The 24,283-nt window shown below is 38.9% G+C and overlaps 1 protein-coding gene across 1 annotated transcript in view; it reads right to left on the reverse strand.

The window, feature by feature from the left end:
- Positions 1–23,638, reverse strand: part of TMEM47 (transmembrane protein 47) — a 30,578-nt gene extending 6,940 nt beyond the window's left edge. The window contains exons 1-2 of the mRNA XM_050777520.1: positions 23,152–23,638; positions 5,560–5,700 (exon numbers count right to left, since the gene is read on the reverse strand). Coding sequence (XP_050633477.1) covers positions 5,560–5,700; positions 23,152–23,377 — 367 coding nt within the window. The 5' untranslated portion in view covers positions 23,378–23,638. The remainder of the gene's footprint in view (positions 1–5,559; positions 5,701–23,151) is intronic.
- Positions 23,639–24,283: the final 645 nt, after the last annotated feature.

Raw genomic sequence — 24,283 nt, forward strand, 5'->3', positions numbered from 1 at the left:
TCTTGCCTTTCACAGATTCTGTAGAGGGAAGAAAAAAAAACATAAAGAGTTCAGAAGTCAAGAAAATAGCATTATACTATATTTCCATTTTACTACCAATCAATGAAACAAAATAGGCATTGGATATGGTATTCTCTATGCTCTACCTCAAAGATAACGTAGGTATAGTTCTGGAACATTTTAGAATCTTAAGAGATTTGGGGTTCATTTTATGCCCCCTGCACTTTTTTGAAAACAGGCAATGAAACTATTAACCATGAAATTGTGTGGACCAGAGGCATGACGGGAATACCTACTCATTCTTGTGTTTTATTCTAGTTTTAAGGGGATATTTTTCAGTGTTTTCAATATTAAAATATTCAAAGCATTGATATTGAAATATTCGTTATTTTCTTCTAAGGACGATATTTCAATATTTTGACAAACACATATTGGGTGCCTACTGTGTGCTAAATGAAGGGGATAAGATAGATAAGACATGGCCCTCGCCCTTTGATAGATTCATACTCTGATAGTGCAGACAGGCACACAAGTAATTACAAATCAATGCATTCAACAGCAATAGTAGAGGCATGTTTACTTATAATACGTTCAACACACATTTACTGAGCTCGAACATTGTGCCAAGTACTGATTCACCTTAGAGAAAGAAAGGAGGGCTTCAGAGGGACATCATTTGAATTGCTTCTTAAAGGATGGATGAAAATTGGTCAGAAGAGGCAGAGGAAAGAAAAGACCTCTAGGAAGATGAAGCAGATTATATAGCACTTATAGGTATAAGAGAGTATGGCTAGAAGCAATTCGCATGGGTAAAATGAAGGGCGCATGCACAAGGCTGTTTAGTTCATACTATAATAGCATAGTGTTTCATAAAGTAATAAACTTTCGTTTCTCTAGGGAGACCATCTGAGAGGTTATTGTAATCATATATGCGGTTGGTGTCCTATCCATATATTTTTATCCTCACCACTTCAGCACATGCTAGCCTGACTTCCAATTGCCAGCACCTGCATTTCTTTGCCTGAGTTTCCTCTGGCCACTAAAGCTACTTAAGCTGCCTATGGGGCAGGCCAGGTCCAGAAAATGAACACTGCTCTCCCTTGATCATAACCGACATTTCTCAACCAATGACTCTCCAAATTTGCTGTGTTAATACCCCAGCTCTGTAGTCCTCCGAATGAGATAATTCTCGAGATGTGTGTTCTACACAGGTTTTCAAAGTTTCCCCAAGAAGACTAAGCTCCAGCTGCTTCAAGTGACAACTGGCTTGATAATGTAACCTTTTAATGGCTGCTTTCCCATCCCTGTCTCATTTTCCATATACCTTATCATATCCCTTCTTTTACCTTGCAAATAAAGTATATGCACTTGATTTCTTATCTCGGGGTTTGCTTCTGAGGAAATCAAAGGGACAAGTGACAAGACCAGATGTTTATTTCACAAGGAGACCTCATGTGTTGTATCCAAGACAGATTACATGGGGAAGAGACTAGAGAAGGACAGGCCCCTAGGAGGTCATTCAGTTTGTGGGGACCTGTGGGCAGTGATGACTAAGGTGTCATCAGTGGGAAAGAGAAGCCAGGGAATCTAAAGAAAGACTAAAAGAAAGAACTGAAAAACTAGATTCTCAAGAAGGCAAAAGAAAGGAGTCACATGAACATCTTAAAACAGTCAAATATTGCCATAGAAAAACAAAACAAAGTAAGGGAAGACCAAATTTGGGGACTGAGACGTTCCATTTAGGGAAAAATTGTGGCCTCGACTAAGGAAATAATGATGGTGTATGAAAAAAAAAAAGGTATAAAATTAGGAGATAATTTAAAGGCAAAGGTTGATAGGCCCCACCAGCCAGGTTGGTCCCTAAATATAAAATTGACATAAAAGAAATAATAATTTGGAGAATAAAAAGCATTTGCCAGTGAAAAGTTAATATGAAGGTATCAATTTATTTTCTTTTTAAAATTCAATTTGTAACTACTAATGGTAGCAGTATTAAATTAATTATTGGGTTGTGATACTGTAAATTGTTCTAGCCAAAGTGTAGTTTGATAACGGTACAGGGAAATTAACATGGAATCTAAATATTATGAATAGAAGATCTCCCTTTCAGTTTGAAATCTAAACTGAATACTGATTTTTCTACCCAATTCTAGACTTGAAATGGCTCCACAGTATCTTACTGTGACTTATAGGATGGTGACGAGGGCTGTAAAACACAAGTCTCTAATCAGAGATAGCTCAGAGATGGAAATCAGTTGCAGGTCCCTGAAAAAAAAAAAATCACCTTTCTATATAAACAATCCTTATAGGAGGCTTTCTGCAGATATAACATAAAGGAATCATCCTTAATAACATAATAAATGGGGATTCTGTATGTAAAATCAAATTATAAAAGAGAATTTTCTGCAATTTGTATTAAAGGTCTGGGGAAGAAAGAAAACACTCATCCTACATTCCTGTGGGACATACAAATGACCTGCAGAAAGTTTGAAACCAGACAATGAAAGAAGAGAACCTGGAAAGAGGCAGTCCCTCTAATTTCACCAAGTCTTTAGTGAGAACTGGATGCCAGTTATCAGAAGCACATCATATATTACCTATCACTGTCAGTTACACAAAAAGAAATATGCTGTAGTCAACTGTACTGGAAATGTGCATAGCTTTCATTATGTGCTATGGTTTAGCCATGCTGCACTGATCAGTTTGTGGTCTTTGTGACATCTCAAGGTACTGAATTCCTTCAGCTGTTGCTCCCAAGAAACGGAGTAACTGGAGTTACACGATGGACTCCAACCGTAGTGCACAGTTGGTAACTGAATTCAAAATCAAGGCTGATTCTGCACTGATTTTTCCTATATGTGATATGTACTGAAGTAAAGATAACTGGGGAATCCTCATTCGGGCTTTCAAGTCAGATAGGTATCCTGAATTTAAACACTAGATGTACAACTTACTAGTTAAAATAACCCTGGGAAATTACTTAGTTTTTCTGAACCTGTTTCTTCATTGAAAATATGGAGAAAATAAATAGCTAACTTTAAGACTGTTATATCCGAGACAGTGTATGTTAAGTGTCTAGCACTGTGACGCATGACAGGTGCTTAATTAATCATTCTTATCAGCATTATTATTATAAAAATATCTAATTCTGAAGTCTAGATTTCTAGGACTGGTGAGAAAGAAGGCTGTGGAAAAAAGGACAGTATTTTAGATGGGCTACAGCAATGGCTAGCTCTTAGCTCTTCTAGCAACTATTCAAGAAGGTAATAAGGCCACCCTAAATAAAAGACCTCAGAGAAAAAAAAGGAAGACAAAATCTTTAAAATCTGTTTGGCTATCTTTATGAGACGGAATTATCAGTTTTCAGTAAAAACCCTTAGAGTGGCCGGGCACTGTGGCTCACACCTGTCATCCCAGTACTTTGGAAGGCCGAGGAGGGTCGATCATGAGGTCAGGAGATCAAGACCATCCTGGCTAACATGGTGAAACCCTGTCTCTACTAACAGTACAAAAAAATTAGCCGGACGTGGTGGCAGGTGCCTGTATTCCCAACTACTCAGGAGGCTGAGGCAGGAGAATGACGTGAGCCCGGGAGGCGGAGCTTGCAGTGAGCCGAGATCGCCCCACTGCACTCCAGCCTGGGCGACAGAGTGAGACTCCATCCCAAAAAATGGACAAACAAACAAACAAACAAAAAAAACCCCTAGAGTATATTTTATACCACCAAGATTGTCTACTTGTATAGTGTAGGAGCCCAACATATTAAATAAGTAAAAACATAAATATATGAAAAAACATCCTTTTGATAATTATTACTTTTTTGAGCTCTTTTGGTCTTAGCTTTGTAGTCATGTGAAACTAGCTGCTTCCTAAGACCCCAAAAGAGAAATGGCTTAAATAAAAAAAACCTGAATTACAGTTACTTGTTTAGATGTCTGTTTTACCCCATCAGATTATGAGCTACGTGCCTTAGTCATTTTTATATCATTCATTCAAAAACAATTTATTGAGTGTATATGAGTACCAGGCATAGCACACAGTACTAAATCAAGTAAGTGTGAAGTCTCAGACAGAGAGGTTTCCAAGCAGTAGTAGCAATGTGTCTGTTTTGATTTTATGTACTGCACGTGTCTCGGCAGAAAAAAAGACTTTTTATTTTATTTTTTTCCTTGAGACACAGTCTTACTCTGTTGCCCAGGCTGGAATGCAATGGTGTGCTGTCGGCTCACTGTAGCCTCGAGCTCCCAGACTCCAGTGATTCTCCCATCTCAGCATCCTGAATAACTGGGACTAAGACTTCAAAGCTTTTTACTTTATTAGTGAGTATCTGTGGTGATACTGTGGCCAGTTTTATAGGTGTCTGATACTGTGTTTAGCCTGTAATAGGCACCTAAGAAATAGTTGCATAAATAAGTGAGGGAGTCAGTGGTTAATGGACCACTAGATTAAGATTCAGACGCCTCCCAGGCCCAGGTCTGCCAGTAGCTACTAGGCAATCTTGAGAAAGTCACTTAAAGCTTTGAATCAGATGTACTTCTGGATTCCTTCAGCCCTTTGGACCTTCGTTTTTATGACACCCCCAATTCTGACCAGCCTTCATGGGTATAAGAAAATGAACACAAACAGTAGGGGGCAGCAGAACACTTCTGTTTTGTATTTTTAGCTCAAACTACCCTTTAAATCCTGAGAAATTTAATCTATTCCAATCTTGAAACAGCTTTTAAAAATCCATCTAACAGCCTAGATGGTTTTGTCAGTGTCTTCATTATTGACAGTCACAGAAGCTTATTTTGCAGTCTTCAAATCAGATATGACTGACAGGGTAAATTGAAGGCACCATAGAATGTTGCAGTTTGAGTCAAAAAGAACAATATATTCAAAGGTATTTTTATAAATGAAAATTAAAGCTCACATCAAATCATGTATTGAATCATGTATTGGGCTTTTAGTCTGCAAGCCCCTTTTCTAAACAGTCCCCTCTCTTTTCATTTCATTGGTTGATACTTTAATCCAAGCTTTGCTTCATAGAATGATGGTTGATAAATTAATTAACATACAATTGACTTCATGTAATTGACTTGTCTAATGGTTGGAGTTATACATCACACATTTTCAGGATAACTATGTTTATTTTCAAAGAGATATACATCTTTAAGGGTACACATTTTGGAATTTGTTTTCAGTTTCTTATCAGAAAAAATAATGCTGCCTTAAGATTACCAGGGAAGCAGTAAAAAAGGGGGAAAAAACTGGATGTAAAAAAAGACTGTTAGTAAATACACCTGCTGCAATTCCTAAGGTAATAGCCCTGTCAGGCAGTATTATTTATTCATGCTTTAGTTAGAAGTTTAGAAACTGCCATTGTGCTCTGTGAAATGCTTAACACACTGAAAACTTATAATCTGATAAAGCTTTAGCCAAGTTACCTTAAAAATATAGTAAATGCCTCTCAATTTTTATGTAATACAGCAAACACATACCTCTTCTGCATAAGAAAGGAGGATGGTAGAAAGGTTCATGAAACTTTAATGCTCATTTAAAAGTAATAAATCTGTTTACCTGCTGCAAAAAGCATGACCGCAACAGGTCTATAGAAACGCCTTCGAGATCCCACGCAGATAGAAATCAAACCCACCAGGAATGCAATGAGAATGATGGCAGCACCGCCCAGGAGTAAAGCCAGAGTAGCAATCTGCCAATCTGGAAAGAAAAAAGAAATTATTTTTGAGTGGTAAGTCCTCAAAGAATCAACATAACTATGTTCAGCAGCCTTCACCTTGCAGTGGCTCAACAGATGTGATTTTACCGCATGCTAAGCATCCTTTGGCGTTTCAAATGTTTTGCAACAAAAATGAATAGGAAATGTACTTATTCAGAAAAGTCTCCTATGCTAAGCTCAGCAGAGTTTTTAGACCAGGGGTTTGCTAGGATTTTCTTCCAAGGACTCTATTACGCATTCATGTTAAATCAAGTGTCCCCTCCATGACCTATTTTCAATATTATTATGATTTAAATTTTTATTGAGCAATAAAGTTCACAAATCGTAAGTATAGAAAGTAGAGAAGTAGATGAATTTTTATAGATATTTATACACCATCCAGATTAAAATACAGGACATTTCTATCACCCAGATTGTTTTCTTGCGCCCCTTCCCAGTCAATAATGACCCTCCCACCTGGGCTACTGAGGACATCCGTCACCACAGATTGAGTTTTGCCTATTCTTAAACTTCATATACATGGTATAAACTATTTTGTGTCTGGTTTTTAAGTTTCTCATATTCATCCATGTTGTTGCATGTGACAGTAGTATATTCTTTTTTTATTGCTATTTCTTAGAAAGCCTTCCTTAACCATATAAAAATCTCCAAAGTTTTTATCTGTCTCTCCTCCACTCCCTCTAAAACAACTCCCCATCGAATTAGCATCAGGAATATTGTTTGTTTTTTTCCACTTCTTTTTTATTTGATTCTAGTCTCACTGTTGTATTTACCACCACGGGTGTGGGTTCTAAAATTAAGTATTCCCAGGGAGCCAGAATGGACTCTGAATGGCTGCTCAGCCCCTTCATTCATACACGGAAACAGTAAGCATATACTGATCACTTGTTATGTGCAGGCCTCTGTTCTCACACTCTTAGCGACACATAAACCTTATTGAAATGCACTCATTTCTTATAAAACAAAAATGTAGAAATAATATGATGAAAAACTGGCTTATTTTCCATTCATAAGAATGGTAAAATATTCTCTCCAAAGAGACAAAGTGAATCTATGAAAGTACTATACAGGTTGGAAAACATCATATAAAACTATACTATGGAGAGCAGCAGTTGTTTAAAAGCCCCAAGTGCCTCTTCTGGCCCTCAGTTTAATGTAAGTGCAGAAAATGCAAATGGATTTTAATCTATCATTAAATTGCAGTGGATTCTATCCTAAGTCCAGAAGTCATGGTATTTTGATGCTTCCCTCTGAAATTATCCCCCTAGAAAGCTTCCAAAATACACTCTTTGTTACGGTAGGATAAACGATGAGCAGAGGAATTGCCAATACCCTAAGATTTTCTTTTATTTATATTTGTATATCCCTGCCTCAAGCATCCTCTTCCACATCCTCTCCTCCTACGAAATTGTGGATGCTTCACAGGCTCTCAGCTAGAACTTGCACTGCAATCAAGAAACAAACAAGGGGAAAATAGAACAAATCCAAACTTCTTAAAATATAAAGATGAATCACAACAAAGTGGAGAGCATCTTTTTAATGCCATCTATTTGTAACAAAGCGATACAACTTCAAACAAAAGTATATCTGGCTTTTAACTAGAAGTTAAAAGGATAGCCATACTGGGCTTTTTTTATTCCATAACAGTGTGTAGCTTTGAATTAAAAAGCCAAAAAAAAAAAAAAAATAGTCCTTACATTTGAAGTCTCTAAATTTCTTGGGAAAAGTTTATATAAGTGAACAATTATATTGCACTTTGGCATGATGGAAATTCTTCTAAAAACAGGTGTGTAAATTGAAATTTCTGAATTAAAAAAGTCAGAGTTTAATTATATAAAAGTGTACAATGAAAAAAATAAAATCCATCCATCCATCCATCCATCCATCCATCCATCCAGTTCCTGGAGAGTTTAAGAAAGCCTATGCCAAATATGTTCTAGTTGGTCTATTTTTTTATAGAATGATTATTACTGTTAGCAACTTGTCCTAAATTATTTTACATAAGTAAAAACTTTAAAGCAGTGGCTTCATTTAAATCAAAATGTGACTAAATATCTACCCATATAAAATATCTTAAAATGAAAGCGCAACAGATCGCTTTTTCCTGATAAGCTCTTTCACATAGCTCAACACGAAAAAAAAATGCCACACATTTGACTGTTCGCTTTCAGCCATAATTCAAACAGGAATTAATTTTGATCACTTTTCTCTATTTTAAACATCCTCAAAAAAATAGCTAAAATACACATGTTGTTTTACATTTTGTAAAGATAGACTAAGGTAGAAAATGATAAGCAAACTTTCCGTATAAAGGGCCAGATGAGAAATATTTTTGGATTTATGATTTATGGTCTCTGTTGTACCCACTTAACTCTGCACGATAGTGTGAAAGCAGCCATAGACAATGTGTAAACAAGCTGGCTGTGCCCCAATAAAACTTATTTATTTTTTTGAGACAGAGTCTCACTCTGTCACCCAGGCTGGAGTGCAGTGGCACGATCTCGGCTCACTGCAACCTCCGTCTACTGGGTTCAAGTGATTCTCATGCCTCAGCCTCCCAAGTAGCAGGGATTACAGGCATGCACCACCACGCCCAGCTAATTTTTGTATTTTTAGTAGAGACCGGGTTTGCCATGTTGGTCAGGCTGGTCTCAAACTCCTGACTTCAAGTGATCCACCCGCCTTGGCCTCCCAAAGTGCTGGGATTATAGGCGTGAGCCACTGAGCCCGGCACCAATAAAACTTAATCTACAAAAACAGGTGGTGGGTTGTTTTGGACTCCATGGCTGAGCTGCTGTTTGCTAACCACTATACTTTATATAGCATTTCAAATGTTGAACGTTTTTCTAGGTAAAGATCTCTTAAACTACAAAACACACAATGAAGTTAATTTAATAAATGAATAATACAGGAGTGCAAAGTGATGCTTAACCAATATAGCGACAGAAAATTCCAAAAAATTCCTAATCGCATTTTTTACATTTCCTCAATATAGTAATTCTTCATTTCATTTGGAAAATGAGTAAAATGCTATAGTAGCAAGCACCAGGAGAATAAAACTTAGTAAAAGGGACTAGAACCTAATTAGAAAAAGAACCTCCTATAGCATAGGAGATACTTCTAAAATGTAGATAAACGTAACAAGTTCTGGATTTTCTTCTACATGTCCTATGTTTATTTTCAGCACTGAGGTTGTAGCTAATGACAAAGTTACCCTAGATGTAAAGTCAACAAGGAGAAGCATCAGCATTACCACTGTTGTGATATTTCTACCTTTCCTTTGGTTCACAACCAGAGACACGCCTGCTCAAACAGAAAAGTCATTTTATTTTCCAAAAGAAACTAGAAATGGGCCATGACTGCCACTGTTCTGGCCAAAACCTGGGGCTTAGACTGGATTATTGAGACTATATCCCTGGCGAATGGTGCCAAATTTTAGAATTGTTGTCATTATATCCATTTGGAATGATTCACTCAGACCAGTTGCCCAGAACCAAAACTTTAAATTGCTGATCAGTTTAACCTCAATCAGGAAGCTGAAAAAGTGGTTCGATATGGCTATCATAGTCAAGGAGGTCCGAGGTGCATTTCAAGGTTCAGTGTGGGTACTTTGGAGCTGCAAACAGGGCCTGTGGCGTCATATCTCTTTCAGTAAACAACTAGAATCCATTGTCCAAATAATAGCGCCAGCCTAAGAGGTGAACTAAAATCAGGGACTGTGTAAATCAGCCAGTTACCATTTCCCTCTCTCTTACTGAACAAGACTAAAATATGGGGAGTGAAAAAAAAAAGCGAAAAATATTTTATAGACACCTACTAATGGCCATTAAAATAATAGGCTGGGCTTTATATTGACACAGTTGGACAGATATTTACTTACCATCCGAAGTCCAATACTAGATGTAGCAAGAATATATACATAAGACTTGGACAATTTTACAGTAATATTGTAAGTGACCAGAAAACTTGTTCTACCCTGACTTTTCCACTAAAAGATTTGCATGCCACAAATACTTGCTCACCTACACTCAGTGTTTGCAAAACAAATTAAAATTTCACAAAATTCTCTGTTTCCAGCACCATTTATTCAAAAAAGTCATGCATTTTAAGTTTTCACAATCAGTTAATTTCTGTATCAATCTTAGTTGTCCAATTATAGCCTTCACGGTATTTGGTCAGATGAGGTGTTAAGAGTCTGTAAAGATTTATTACTCCGCATTAGTTTTCTACTTTTCTATAAATAATATACCAATACTATAGTGGAACAGTAAACACAAACCAGACCTGCAGAACATCAATGACCATGGTGCTGTTTTACAAATTGCAGTGCTCTGCACAATTAAAACGGGCCATTGTTCAATGTCAGGCCAGCTGATTGGAAATCTGAGTTTGATTTCTGAGCCCACAGAGAACAGGTGAAATCAGTTTTGAGGAAATAACATACATCCTTGGTTGATAAACTGGTGAGGGCTCGAATGGGCCGGGAGGCATGTTTTGGATCTGAAGACCAAACCTGAAATCAGGCTGCCATGTTACGTGTCAGGTTCTCTCAAGAGAATTTTGGCAAAATTGACACAGTGACACACTGGGAGCATTCAAACTGCACCCAAAGAAGTGGAAGCTCAAAATAAGTGTATCCTTCTCTACTAGTGTTTTCTATAACAGAAAAAAATAAAAGTAAAATGAAAAAAAAAAAAAAAACTCCAGGAAAATATATACGCATAATGGTATATTCCTCTGGCAGTTACAGGATAAAAATCAGGCAGTCCCTATATACTACACCATCGAGTTCAACATTAAGATGCAACTCAGGAACTGATTTCAAGTCCTCTTTCAAGGTATTTTTATTAGGTGGCATCAGAGTTTCCAAAGTCTATAAATGGTTTAGTATTCTGCAGAATTGTGCTGACTTACTTTAGCAGTGTAACATATGAGACTGGTCTGAAATCGCCACTGCATTATGAAAATTCTATGGACCACGTTATAATTGTCCAATTGGAGAACTGTCATTCCCTTGGGGAATTCATGATCAAAAGTCACTTCCAATTTTCAGAAAAGACAAAATTTTAACGAGGATACGTTTTCCATATTTTCGAGCCAAGGGCAACGCACAAAACCAGTTCCTAAAGCTTTCTGCCTCCGCTCACCTCATTTAGAAAAATTTCACTTGTCAAACACTCGCTAATTTATTTACCTCTGTAGCTATTGGTTATATGCTGAGATTCATTCTACTATATGTAAATCCCTGAGCACACAATGGCTATTTCCTTTAGAAAATTAGATATAATTAAAAAGCAATGGAAAAATACGTTTTTAACCTTAGAAACAGAAGTCCTACTGTTTAGGTGGGTAGTATTTCCCTCAATGTATTCTGTTGTTTTTATAGATGATTCTCCCTTTTCTATAATTCTCATCACAAATTAAAACAGATTTTTAAATCACGTTCTCATTTGTCAGCCTGGCACTTGTACTTTCATTTTTGAATGCCTCCAAAAGGAAATTATATTATCCAAAATGATATCTATAACTGTAATAAAATAATTCGCTAGACAAGTTAGAACAGTGATTTTTCCCTATCATCTTGAATTACAAGTTATATACAAATTCTTCCTAATTCACCCACACAGACTGGATTATTTTCGCTCATTCCCATCAAACATTCAGCTTTTCTAAATACTTGTATTCATTTGTAGGACATATTTATAGCAAAACATTTAAATTATATTGTTGAGAACTTAGTTAAGTTAGTATTGCTAATCCCATTCTATCATCAGAAACTGGAAATAGTGGGATGGTTTAGTACTAAAGGCAAAAAAAAGCTCAGATACAGAAGAATATTTCAAACTCACATTCCCTAAATTATCCATCTATTCACCAAAGACTATGTCTTTTTCCCAACTAGCTCACTTTGTCAGAAATTATGGCATTTAATTATTTTCACCAAATGTAACTAAAGAATTTTTCTTAATATTAATGCTACATATATCTGAGTTCGGATAGGAAGGCTGTATCCTCACATACAAAGAATGGAATGCTATTTTGTGTAGAAATATAAACTTAGCCTAACTACTTCTAAAGGTATCAAATGATCTACTTAACTTTTAAAAGTTAGTCTGCATGTGACTAATGAAGTGGAAAACTGAAACCGTTACTGAGGCAGTTTAAATCTTGGTTTATCGGCTAAGTTGCATTCTGACCTAAATTTGTCGATACTGCATTAATTTTCCACCACTCTGTGATGTAGACACAAAGAAAAGCAGCCAAATGAATTCCGATTCTAATTTCAATAATTAAAATGATCACTTCTTTTATCAAAACAACTGATATCAAAACTATAATTTTTCTTGGGCAAAGAAATATTTCTTTGTATATGAGGATACAGCCTTTCTATCCAATATAAGGCAAGTAACTATTTGTATTTTATACATTTACAATATAAATACTATGTGTGTTGTGACACACAAAGCAAAATAGATGTTTGCAAAAGCAACTATGTTAGGTATCCATAGTAGTAATCAGGCTGGCAACAATTTGATTTCGAATACTACCCTTTAGGCCCATTCACAGATACAGACTGCCTCCAAAGTATGGTGCTAACCTGATTTTAAACTACAGACATAAATGACCCCAGGTAACCATCCAAACAGATGATGCAATTACCCTAATGACCAAAATGCATGTTAATTTTGCCAAATTTTGGAAAATCCCAGTTGTCCAAAACGCCAGACGGGTTACTAGTGTTTAACAATGTCAATTTCATTCAAGATCTTGGAGCTGTTTTATGTTGATGTTAGAAAAAAAAAAAAATACACATACTTTTTATTTTTAACAAATAAAGGAACATTTTAGCTGCTTCATAGAATTCTATCTTAGACAATTCAGTGGAAATGTAATTAATAATCTAAACACAGTAACATATGGTGTTTTTTCCTCAAATAAAACCATTTGAATACAATATTTAGCAAAGAGCCTTGCTGTGAAGGCAAGTTCCAGTATGTGGACAAAAAGAAAGACACTATCAGCTCTAATGACTGCTGTTTCTTACCATACACCATCTTTGAAAGCTTTCATTAGCATTTGATGGTAACTAGTGTTATCTAACAGGTACTGGTATTTTTCAATGATAATTTCTAATCATGGTATTTTTACCAAGTTGTGATGACTTTGGTGTTTTGAACATTGTTCTTTTTTCACTCTTTGAATAAAAACCGAATTAGGTTACAACTAGGAAAACTTGATTATTTTGAAAAGCACAAAGAAAACCTACTACTCCAGGATTAGGAGTGGGTGAAACTTCCTCTAAGCAACTAAAGTTACTGTGATGGGTTTAGGGGAGCTAAGAATAATCAAAGAGTAGAATGAAGAAAGCCAGCCAGCCAGCCACGATGAGTATTAAGATATCCCTTTAGTAAATGCAGAGGAATAAAACTGGCAAAGCTAGTACTCCCACCAGCTCCTTCTTAATGCCCCGCTGCAGAAATAGAACCTTTGTTTCCTCCTTCACAGCACTTTGCACATTTATTTAATTATTAATAATTTGTTTAAAACACACCATTTGTTTCACTCATCATTTTATTCTCACTACCTTCCACAAGGCCTGGAACACAGACTAACTGGCTGACTTTGTATCAGAATAATGTCTACCCCCTGCTAGAAAATCAATGACTATGTTTCAATGAAGTTAACTCATTGAGTACAAGTGAGAAGATGGAAAAATAGAGGGAAGCACTTGAATGTACCTCCCTTTAAGTTTCCCAGAGGAGCTAAGAATAGATTCTAGGCTTCATTCACAGAGCATCATGGCAGCATTCTGGTGAATATTTGGTTTAGGGACCTTAAACATGATGGCAATAAAATCTTCTTTGATGAAAATTTGAGTTATTTTGTGTCTGTCCCTTTTTATGTACAGAGAATAAGTAATTCAGGGGTCTCAACTTCTATTTTTTTAACATTGTTTTGCCTAATAAACATACATTTTGAACAGAAAGCATAAATATTTGTGATCTTTTGAAATATGGCTCATTAAAATATCATTTTAAACCTCATAACAGTCAATAAGCTGATAGAGACAAAGGTAATATAGATATTTTTTCCCGGTTCTTTGGAAGAGCATGGATGTTTCGTTATACATTTTTAAGTGAGAGCCCTTGGTGTTCATGATTAGAATAGAAAATTGATGATCTACAAGTGTCCCCAAATCACACATAAACCTAGGAGTAAAAATGTTAAGGAAAGGTGTCTTTGTCTAATTTTCAAGGGAGGTGAACCAATAGTTTGAAAAGATTAGTAAAATTTAACTGTCAGTGCCTTTAATGTGAGAGGTTGCAATTCTGCTGAAAGAACATTCAATCTTTTTTGATAAATTAATACATATTTTTAATAAAGCCAGAATGCAATTAAGTTATTGAATGAAAAATTAATATTCATTTAATCAATTTAAGAAACTTAACATAGCTGACTTCCACATAATTTTGGGAACTCTTATTCAATTTAAAATTAAGCTATTGTTAGCCAAGCCGAGAGCCAAATCAGGAAGGGAATCCCATTTGCAATTGCCACAAAAAAATAAAAATAAAATAAAATATCTAGGAATGCAGCTAACCAGGGGGGAGAAATATCTACAGGGATAATTATAAAACACTGCTCAAATAAAGCACAGAAGACACAAACAAATGGAAAAACATTCCATGCTCATGGATAGGAAGAATCAATAGCATTAACATGGCCATACTGCCCAAAGGAATCTACAGATTCAATGCTATTCCTATCAAATTACCTATGGCATTCTTCACATAACTAGAAAACCTATTTTCAAATTCATATGGAACCAAAAAAAGAGCCCGAATAGCAAAGGCAATCCTATACAAAAAGAACAAAGTTGGTGGCATCACATTACCTGACTTCAAACTATACAACAGGGCTACAGTAACTAAAACAGCATGGTACTAGTAGTACAAAAACAGGCATATAGACCAATGGAACAGAACAGAGAGCCCAGAAATAAGGCTGCACACCTACAACCATGTGAACTTTGACAAAATTGACAAAAACAAGCAATGGAGAAAAGACTCCCTATTCAACAAATGATGCTGGGATAACTGGCTAGGCATATACAGAAGATTGACCCCTTTCTTACACCACATACAAAATCAATTCAAGGTGGGTTAAAGATTTAAATGAAAAACCCAAAACCATAAACTATAAACTACGTTGTCAAACCTAGAAGACAGGGTAGGCAATACCATCCTGGACACAGGAATGGACAGAGATTTCATAACAAAGACACCAAAAGCAATTGCAACAAAAGCAATAATTGAAAAATTGGATCAATTAAAGTTAAGAGTTTCTGCACAGCAAAAGCAACTATCAACAGAGTACACAACCTACAGAATGGGATAAAATATTTGCAAGCTATACATCTGACAAAGGTCTAATAGCCAGCATCTGTAAAGAACTTAAACGAATTTACAAGAGAAAAATAAACAACCCCATTAAGAATGGGCAAATGACATGAACAGACGCTTTTCAAAAGAAGACATACGTGTGTCCAACAGGCATATGAATAAAAAGCTCAACATCACTGATATTAGAGAAATGCAAATCAAAACCACAATGAGATACCATCTCACCCCATGGAGAATGGCTTCTATTAAAAAGTCAAAAAACTAACAGATGCTGGTAAGGTTTTGGATAAAAGGGAACACTTATACACAGTTAGTGGGAATGTATGTTAGTTTAACCATTGTAGAAAGCAGTACGGCGATTTCTCAAAGACCTAAAACAAGAACTACCATTCAACCCAGCAATCCCATTGCTGGCTATACGCCCAAAAGAACAGAAATTGTTCTACCATAAAGACACATGCAGGAGAATGTTCTCTGCAGCACAACTCACAACAGCAGACTTGGAATCAATTTAAATGTCAATCAATGACAGATGGGGTGAAGAAAGTGTGGTGCATATACACCATGGAATACTATGCAGCCAGAAAACAAAAACAAAAACAAAAACAAAAACAAAAAACAAGGTCATGCATATTGTGGGAACATGGAAGGAGCTGTAGGCTATTATCCTTAGCACACTAACGCAGGAACAGAAAACCAAATACAGCATGTTCTCAGTTATCAGTGGGAGTTAAATCATGAGAACTCATGAACACAAAGAAGGGAATAACAGACACTGCGGTCAACTTGAGGGTTGAGGGTGGGAGGAGGGAGAGGATCAGGAAAAATAATAACTATTGGGTACTAGGCTTAATACCTGTACAAGAAACGCCAGTGACATGAGTTTACCTACATAACAAACCTGCACATGTTCCCTGAACCTAAAATAAAAGTTAAAACAAATTAAGCTTTTTCAAATTGTTTTTGAGATGGAGTCTTGCTCTGCCGCCCAGGCTGGAGTACAGTGGCACGATCTTGGATCACTGCAACGTCTGCCTCCCAGGTTCAAATTATTTTCCTGCCTCAGCCTCCTGAGTAGCTGGGACTACAGGTGCCCGCAACCACGCCCAGCCAATTTTTTGTTTTTTTAGTGGAGACAGAGTTTCAACATGTTGGTCAGGCTGGTCTCGAACTCCTGACCTCATGATTCACCCACCTCGGCCTCCCAAAGTGCTGGGATTACAGGCGTGAGCCACCGTGCCCAGCCAAGCCGTTGTTTTAACGTACCCCATCATGGAGAAACTTAAAGTAGAGGTGTTTATTTTTAAGCACTAGTCATGGTTAAAATGTAAATTTGATGGTAATAAACATCTGAAATGTACTTATCAACACATATAATTCTATTTTCAGACTTTAATTCTATGTGAATTCAAATCATGGATGATAATCTTACAAAAAGTGGGCAGCTATTTCACATGCAGTCCTTCACCTCTTCATTCAAACTGCCATACATGACATCATTCAACAATCCTTCAAACACCAAGTGACAGTTACCTACAATATTACAGAACATTTTAAAAACCAACCCTCCAAAAATACTATGGCAAAATGTATCCTCTCTATTGAGTCTTTAACATTGTATCCTTCCTCATTTTCCTTAATCATGTAATACATGTGATTAGACTGGGTTATGTTAAAAATCTTGTCTATTTTAAACATGTTACAACTCTGTGATTCAATACATGGACAGTAGTCAAGAGAAGAGTTATGTTATTAAAACAAAGGAAAAGGAAACAAACAAAAAATAACTCCAACACTTCTCTGGCACTATAAAACTTGGCTCCTGTCTGGAATCTTAATGTTTTAGTGTTCATGTACCAAGCATATCATCAGATGCATTCACAACTTTCTAAAAAAAGAGTAAAATCTTATCATACAACATAAAGTAGCAAATTACAGTCCAGATTCATAATCGGTTTGAGCCTTGGTTGTGTGAGACTAAACCAAAGATTCTGGAAGGTTTTATATGTATCTCTCTGTTTGTGGAAAAGTTACGTTCTTGAGTTCATTCCCTCTCCTATCCAAAGTACAAGTAACCAGTCATGAAAGCCATACGCTGGCTGAGGGAAGTTTCTGTCCCAGTCAGACATTATTTATATAATCAATTCAAAGTTCTTAAGTACAGAAGCTACAAAGCACAGACAAGCTGGTTGGCTATTTGTTGTTGTTGTTCTTCAAAGGCAATAAAGAATGCAGATTTGCATTTAGACTCAGCGTCAGACTGTATGCTCCAAACATAGCCCAACAGCAACTCCTATCCCACATTCTCTTCTACAACGTGACCTTGCCACTGCTCCATCAAAAGGTGGCATTCAATTGTCCTTCCCTTAAATCCAAGCTGGCCATATGGCTCCTTTGTAACCAACTGAATGTGGTAGAAGAGATGTGTGATTTCTCAGCCTAGTTCAGAGAGTCTGGCTCTTTTATGACTCTTGCCCTGCGGGACTCACTTCGTTTGTAAGAATTCCAACTATCCTAAGACCACAATGCTAGAAAGGCCACCTGTAGGCATTCCAGGGAGAGTCACAGCTTTGTTCAGTATCTCACGGCTTTCCCCACCAAGGTGCCAAACCTGTGAGCGAAATCATTTGGAAAATGACCCTACAGTTCCAGACGTTTCGGTTCCTAGCCATTCAAGCTATCTTCAGCAAGGGCTCCAGACATCCATCTTCATTATGTCCTATCTGAATTCCTGACCCACAGAATTCATGAGTATAATAAAATGGCTATTTTATACGACTAACTTGTGTTGTGGTTAGTTTCCCGGCATTAGCAACTGGAATACACTTGGTAAGAATCTGTCTTTACCACCAGTTAATTGAGACCTTGGTAATCTTAACAAATATCCAAAGTTTCCTCAATAATATATACAGATAACTTTAGCTACCTTGCAAGTTTATTGTGACATTGGGGATAACTGAGGTGTCTGGCCTGTAATAGTACTGAATAAAAGGATAATAGATTTGTGATCAACCAAGAGCATTGTTACATGCTAGGTAATGTGTATCAAAATTTAAATTTAAAATTAACAAGGTACTTCATTATGCAATGCATTATGCAATGCAGAGACTTTACTCCTTAAAGGGGAAAAATCTTCAATTATTGAAAAAAGTATCACTGGGTTTTACTGAATATATAACCAGGAAGAAACATAACACTAACAAACAGACACTTTCCTATATTTAATCTTTATGATAAACCAGACATTAAGTTGTAGGAGGTCACATGATTGGTAAGTGGCCAAGTTCAGGTCAGTTAGAATCCAGTGTCTCGTGAATTCTCCAAAATACTACTCTACTGTGACACAGAATTACATTATAATTTAGCATAGCTCACATGGAAGTTTGTTGTGGTATTTATTTATTTATTCAGTTAGTTATTTGGGGGTAGCCCTCAGAACCAGAAGAGGTTCAGGGAGCTCCCTGCTGTGGTATTTAGGTTAGGTATTCCAGAGACATATTTTGAAGCGTCTATATCCCTGTCACTAACATGTCTAGTAGCACTGACTATACCTATGGTCTCTGTAAGCGGTCTTACTATTAAACAAAAACTTGCAGGAAATTTCTTGAAATGTATTCCCGACAGCAGGTGAAATCTATTGCTTGAGATATGCTTTTGTTTGTTTTTGTTTGGTTTTGAAATGTTTTATTAAAGGCCAGGCTTTTCCCACACCCATCAAATCCCTTAGCTGCTAAGACTCATCTAAGTGGCTCCCCGGGGATTATAATCCTTCTAAGAATGTGAGCAAAAGAGAAATTATATCTGTTCACAAATTAAAATGTCCTTTGTAAAAGTAAATCTAAGGAACTTGAAAATCTAAAAGACATTAACAGAAAGCCATCAGGAAAATCTTGAAATAAGTTATACTTGGTTTTCTCTGGCTTATCAGTAGAGAAAGTTTTGGTGCTCTCTGGTACTCCTAACTGTCCACCTGTCTATGCTGCCTAGGTTAAAGAAAACTGCATTCATTACGTTCTTTTCAAGGAAGTTAGAAGTGGGTATAACGACGGTGACTTCCAGGCTTGCTGGGCTATTTGTAAAAATGCATCAATACCAACACATTTCAAGCAACAAGCTGAACCTTCCGTGGAGCAAATCACATTGTGAGGTTTCCTAATGAAACTGTGTTTTTGAATTAAGGAATAAATGCAAAATATGAACAGATGAAACATGTTTGAACTCAGAATCACTATATCTCAGATTTGCTAAGATTTGCAGGTGGTTAGGCAGTTCCATTTATCTTTAACACCTAAGATAGGCTTTCTTATAAATTCCTTTTAAAGTAGCTTTTTATACTGAAGTTAAAAAAAGATCTACATATAAAGCACTCTAAAAAGAATTTCTTGTCAATTAGAAATAATAATATTCACCTGTGATTAGCATACGGTATACTGCCATTTCAAAACTACCAGTGACTCATGTTACAAATGCAGCTATTTTTAGGATAGTATGTGAATGATGCTAACAATATCCCTTGAAAAAGGTACTATTTGATCAAGTATTTTGTGGATGAAAAAACAGAAAAAATGAATTTGTTATATCCCTAAATTACTGTTAGTAAAAGTGTTCATTTGGCCATCTGTATGTCCTTGCTTTTTGCTTAGTCAACAAATTGCAGACACCAAAAAGCAATATGCTTTATATGAAATAGCTATGTATTTACACATTTTAAAGAAGAAATGTAAAGTCTCCTTAGAGGTTATACAGCACATTTGATATCAAATTTAGGGCATCAGCATTCTGTATACACTTGTGCCTTTCCTATTTACACTAAGGATTCTTGTAATTGCTGTGAAACCCTAGCAACTATGTCCTAGAAATAAAGTTAGCAAACTAAATGTGACTAAGCAGAAGTGTAAAATATTACTATAATTTGTGTAAGACTTAAGGTTTATTAAAAGGTTCCCCAAAACAGTACTGGGGAAAACTATCCTAAGAAAGAATTCTGTGGCCGGCAGCCATGTGAGTACTGCGTATTCTAAACTTTCTAACAAGCACACTTTATTTTTTTTTTTCTTTCCACCATTAATCACAGTCAATTAGCCGCTTTCTCATATGTCTTTTTGGAACACTTAGAACTTAAGATGAGTGCCTCAACTGTCCTCCATACATTGAATTGGGACACCAGAGAAAAGCATTACGGCTGACTGACAACCGGATTACTGGTTCGTACTAGAAGAGCTGACGCAACCTTCAATACACCAGAACACAAGAGGCATGGTTCTACTTTTGCTTAAAATCATAAAACAGGTTATAAACAGCAAACGATGCACATTTGGTACCAAAATTAAAATGCAAGTTTAAAAATAATGGCTTAGGGGAAAGTTTCAGTGGAAACTGGGTCTAAGTAGGGCATACTATTGTGAGTAGAAACATTCCTGAAATGCTCCTTCAGTAAATACAGGCCTGCCTTTTCACAGCAGTTTTAATTCTAATTAAGACAAACATTTTTAATTAAGCCTTAAATATCCTGGTGAAGGCCCTTCAGTAAAATTGTCCTTGGTGGTTCCTCCCAAGGTAATTTATTTTGAAAGACAAAGATGTGGATCTCTTAAAATCTTCACGGAAGATATTTCCCTCCCTGTTTTCTGCTACTCCACGCAGCAAACAGAATGAAAAAAGCTGCTCGCCCTTTGGAACAGACAAGAAAAGCACTGCTGGTTTTGATTCGGGCATTCCCCTTCCTTTCAAAACACTGGTGGAGAGAAGCTTCAAGTTCACATAACACAAGAAAGCACATTTTGTAAAGTGGGGACACAGAGCAATTTTCCGTATCTTGTTTCCTTTCCTCCACCCCCGCCCTGCGTCCCACCATCACCGTGGAGAGCAAAAAATGAACTGCTATTATATATACAGAAAGTCAAGAACTTGTTCCAGAAAACCTCTAACAAAACCATCTCTACTTTTTACCCATTTGCTTATGAATTCTACTTTATCTGGGCTGAAAACTATTTTTTAAGGCAAGATAAGATGAAAGCTGATTTTCAGAAACACAAATAGAAATATACACCGGGCTATGACTTTCAGCAAGGGGGTAGAATAAACGGGGAAAAATCCCAAACTGGGCCTGCCTTTGATTTTTACTTTGCAGAGTGATATTACCGCTATATTTGCATTAGGCTTGTGTCTCCATACTTCCTTGACTAGAGAGGAAAAAAGCTGAGATAAATGGGTATGGAGGTAATTAAGAAAAGGTTAGCAAACACTGTATGTTGCTCTACAAACTCGAGCTGGCTTCTCCCCATTCCCTACATTCCTGGCCAAGAAAAATGGATAGTGGCCTAAAAAGCAAACGTGAGTTGAAACGGGTTTCTCTAACCTATCTGAAAAGTCTTTATGCAATCAGGGGGCTATTATTTCAGGAGACAGAGAGAAAGGGGCAAAACATTCACGTTGCTAAGGAGACGTGCAGAAGCTGTCATTCCTACATAAATTTTATTATTGAAGAGGGGAAAGGAGATATTTTCGCCAAAGTTTATTTGGATCCCCCGGTTACCGAAGAAAGAAATTCTGCCGATTTATTTTATCTTTAGTTGTAAACAGCCAACCCTGAAAGAACTGAAGGACCTAAATGTTGACCTCCTGCTGCCAACCAGTTCCCTCCACAGTGAATTAACCAACAAAGAGGAAACCCTTCAATGGGAATTTTGAGGTAGTGTCAAAGAAAAAGCCTTTTTTAAACACAAAATTAAATTTACAGAAGAAACTTAATCCAATGAACTAATCTGAGTTATAACAGGAAACCAAAGACAAAGGAAAATCAGATTTTTGTGGCTTTTTGTGCTATTTCAACTTTGTTACAACTTGAAACGTTTCCAGGAAAGCTTTATAAATAGTCCCGAGAAGACATGAAACTGGAAGGAATGTAATGAGTTTCTCAGGTGTCTCTGTGTGTGTGTGTGTGTGTGTGTGTGTGTGTGTGTGTGTGTGTGTGTGTGTGTAAGAGAGAGAGAGAGAGAGAGAGAGAGAGAGAGAGAGAGAGAAAGAAAGAAAGAAAACCGCCGGCAGGTCCTCTCCCTTTATTCCCCTTTCTCTGCGCTGACACCAGCAGTTGAAGAATCAAAATTAGAAAGGAAGGGGTTTGTAGCAAGAAATCATAAGTTGACAGATTTCTGCTAAGGGCATAACTGGGGCGCCAGGGAAGGCAACTGGAGGGTCAGGGAGGGCATAAAGCAGTAAAGCCCCCTGGGACTGGTAACCTCAGTAGCTACCTTATTCTCCACTTACCACCCCCATCTTATCCATTTGCAGCTTTCAGCGCTGGCGGAATAAAGCACAACTTTCTAGGCATCTGTGAGTAGCTCATGGAGAAAAGAAAGGTCTGGAGGAGAGAAGAGTTACTCAGAGTGGCAGAGAAAGAAAGGCAACTCGCAGTCAACGGCGGCGTCACCAAAAAAGGAAAGGAAAATAAGCCTGTCCCTCTCCCAACTCTTCATATCCATCAAAAACGTAAGGAAATAAAATCCAAACGGAAATACATTGGTGAAAACGCAGATAAGGGGGAGTGAAACCGGCAGAAATGTGAACACTAGGCAAATTCGTCCTCGAGAGAGGAGGGAAAAAAGAGTGGGGAAGACCGAACAGAGAACCCCCGCAGCATCTCGGTGGAGTTGGGGAGTTTTTGCCTGCTGCTTTTTTAACGGGGGTGTGGAAGGCGTCGCATTTTTTACACAGCCACATGGCTCTCGCCTCAAATGATAACAAATACCCAAAATAGCGTACGTGTTACTCCAGAACAGGAGGAATGGCCACGGGGGAGGGAGAGGGCGTGGGCTGTCGCTTTAGGTTTGGCGACCAGGGATGTGGAGGGAAGAGGGGTGGAGGCCAGGGAGGTGGCTGGAGCCCCAGGATCCGAGAAGGGCCTGGACGGGGTGGGACGGGCCAGGGCAGGGAACGCGGGGAGGTGGGGACAGGTGGTGACTGTCCTGGCAGTGGGACGCGAGGCAGTCCGGGGCGGGAGGCAGGGGTCGCGGCGCGCCGGGCCCTCACCGCTGCTGAGCGTGGACTCGCAGTGCCAGATGTCCAAGCTGGCGGGTTTCCGGCAGGACTCCCACAACGACAGGTAGTACTGGTGGTCAGCCGTGACCCAGGCCGGGCTCAGCACCGCCCCCAGGTCCAGACACAGCGCCAGAAAGATGCACACCAGCCCGACCAGCTTCAAGGGGGTCAGCACCGACACGCGCACCTCCTCCATGCCGCTGCCCGCCGAAGCCATTCCTGGGAGCCGCTGTCTACTGCCCCGCCGCAGGCGAGGACGCCAGGCGGGTCCGGAGAGCCGGGAGCCGGACCTCTCAAGGGGGGAAGCCGCCGAGCCGCCACGCGCGGGGACTCGCTCCCTCGGGGCTCTGCGCGCCCCCTGCCGCGCGGCCAAGGTGGGTCTGCGGAGGCGGCCGGCCGGGTGGGGGTCGTCGGCAGCCGCAGCGACGTCGATTCCAACCCGGACCTTCGCTGCCGGCCCTGCGCCGCGCTCTGCCCGCGCCCGCGCCCGCTCCGCCCGGCTCGGCCGGGCTCGCTCCGCCCCGGCCCCTCCCCGGGCTGCGGGAGGCGGTGCCGAACGGGGAGGGGCGGAGGGCCAGCACTTAGTGGCTTAGGCTCCAGTTCCCAGTGCCGGAGGCTCGCGCCTGTCCCGCCCCTACCCCGCCTCTGGCCCGCGGGCGGAGCCCGGTGCCAGCCCGCGCCCCCAAGCGCGCGGCAGTTCCTTGAAGCAGCCCCGCGCCCCGCCCGGCCCTCGCCGGACCCTGGCCCGGCCCCCAGCCTCGCTGACTCCAGGTCGCCGGGCTCTCCCCCTTCGCCCAGTCACGTGGGTTTCCTTTTCTTAGGGAGCAAGAGTGGGCCGTTTTCTAGAAGGCGCCAGAAGTGGATTCCTAGGTTTCCTAAGCTGTGCCTCTTGGAGCAAGGACAGGTCCTCTGTCTCAGTGATGTAACACGCCCCTCCCCGGCCAATTTCACATCCTGAGAGATTTGGAGGAAGGAGAAGAAAAGTGACTAAATGCATTTCGCCCTCTTTTCAAAACCAGGACGGGCCCAGGAGTCCCCTGGTTTTACCTATTTCCTCACTTCTCCGCTAGGCTGCTGCCACTTCTGTTCTCCGGGCTCACCTGCTTTTGCGCCCCGCCCCCCC

The sequence above is a fragment of the Macaca thibetana genome, chromosome X (assembly GCF_024542745.1).
Source record: "Macaca thibetana thibetana isolate TM-01 chromosome X, ASM2454274v1, whole genome shotgun sequence".
Taxonomy (NCBI): Eukaryota; Metazoa; Chordata; class Mammalia; order Primates; family Cercopithecidae; genus Macaca; species Macaca thibetana.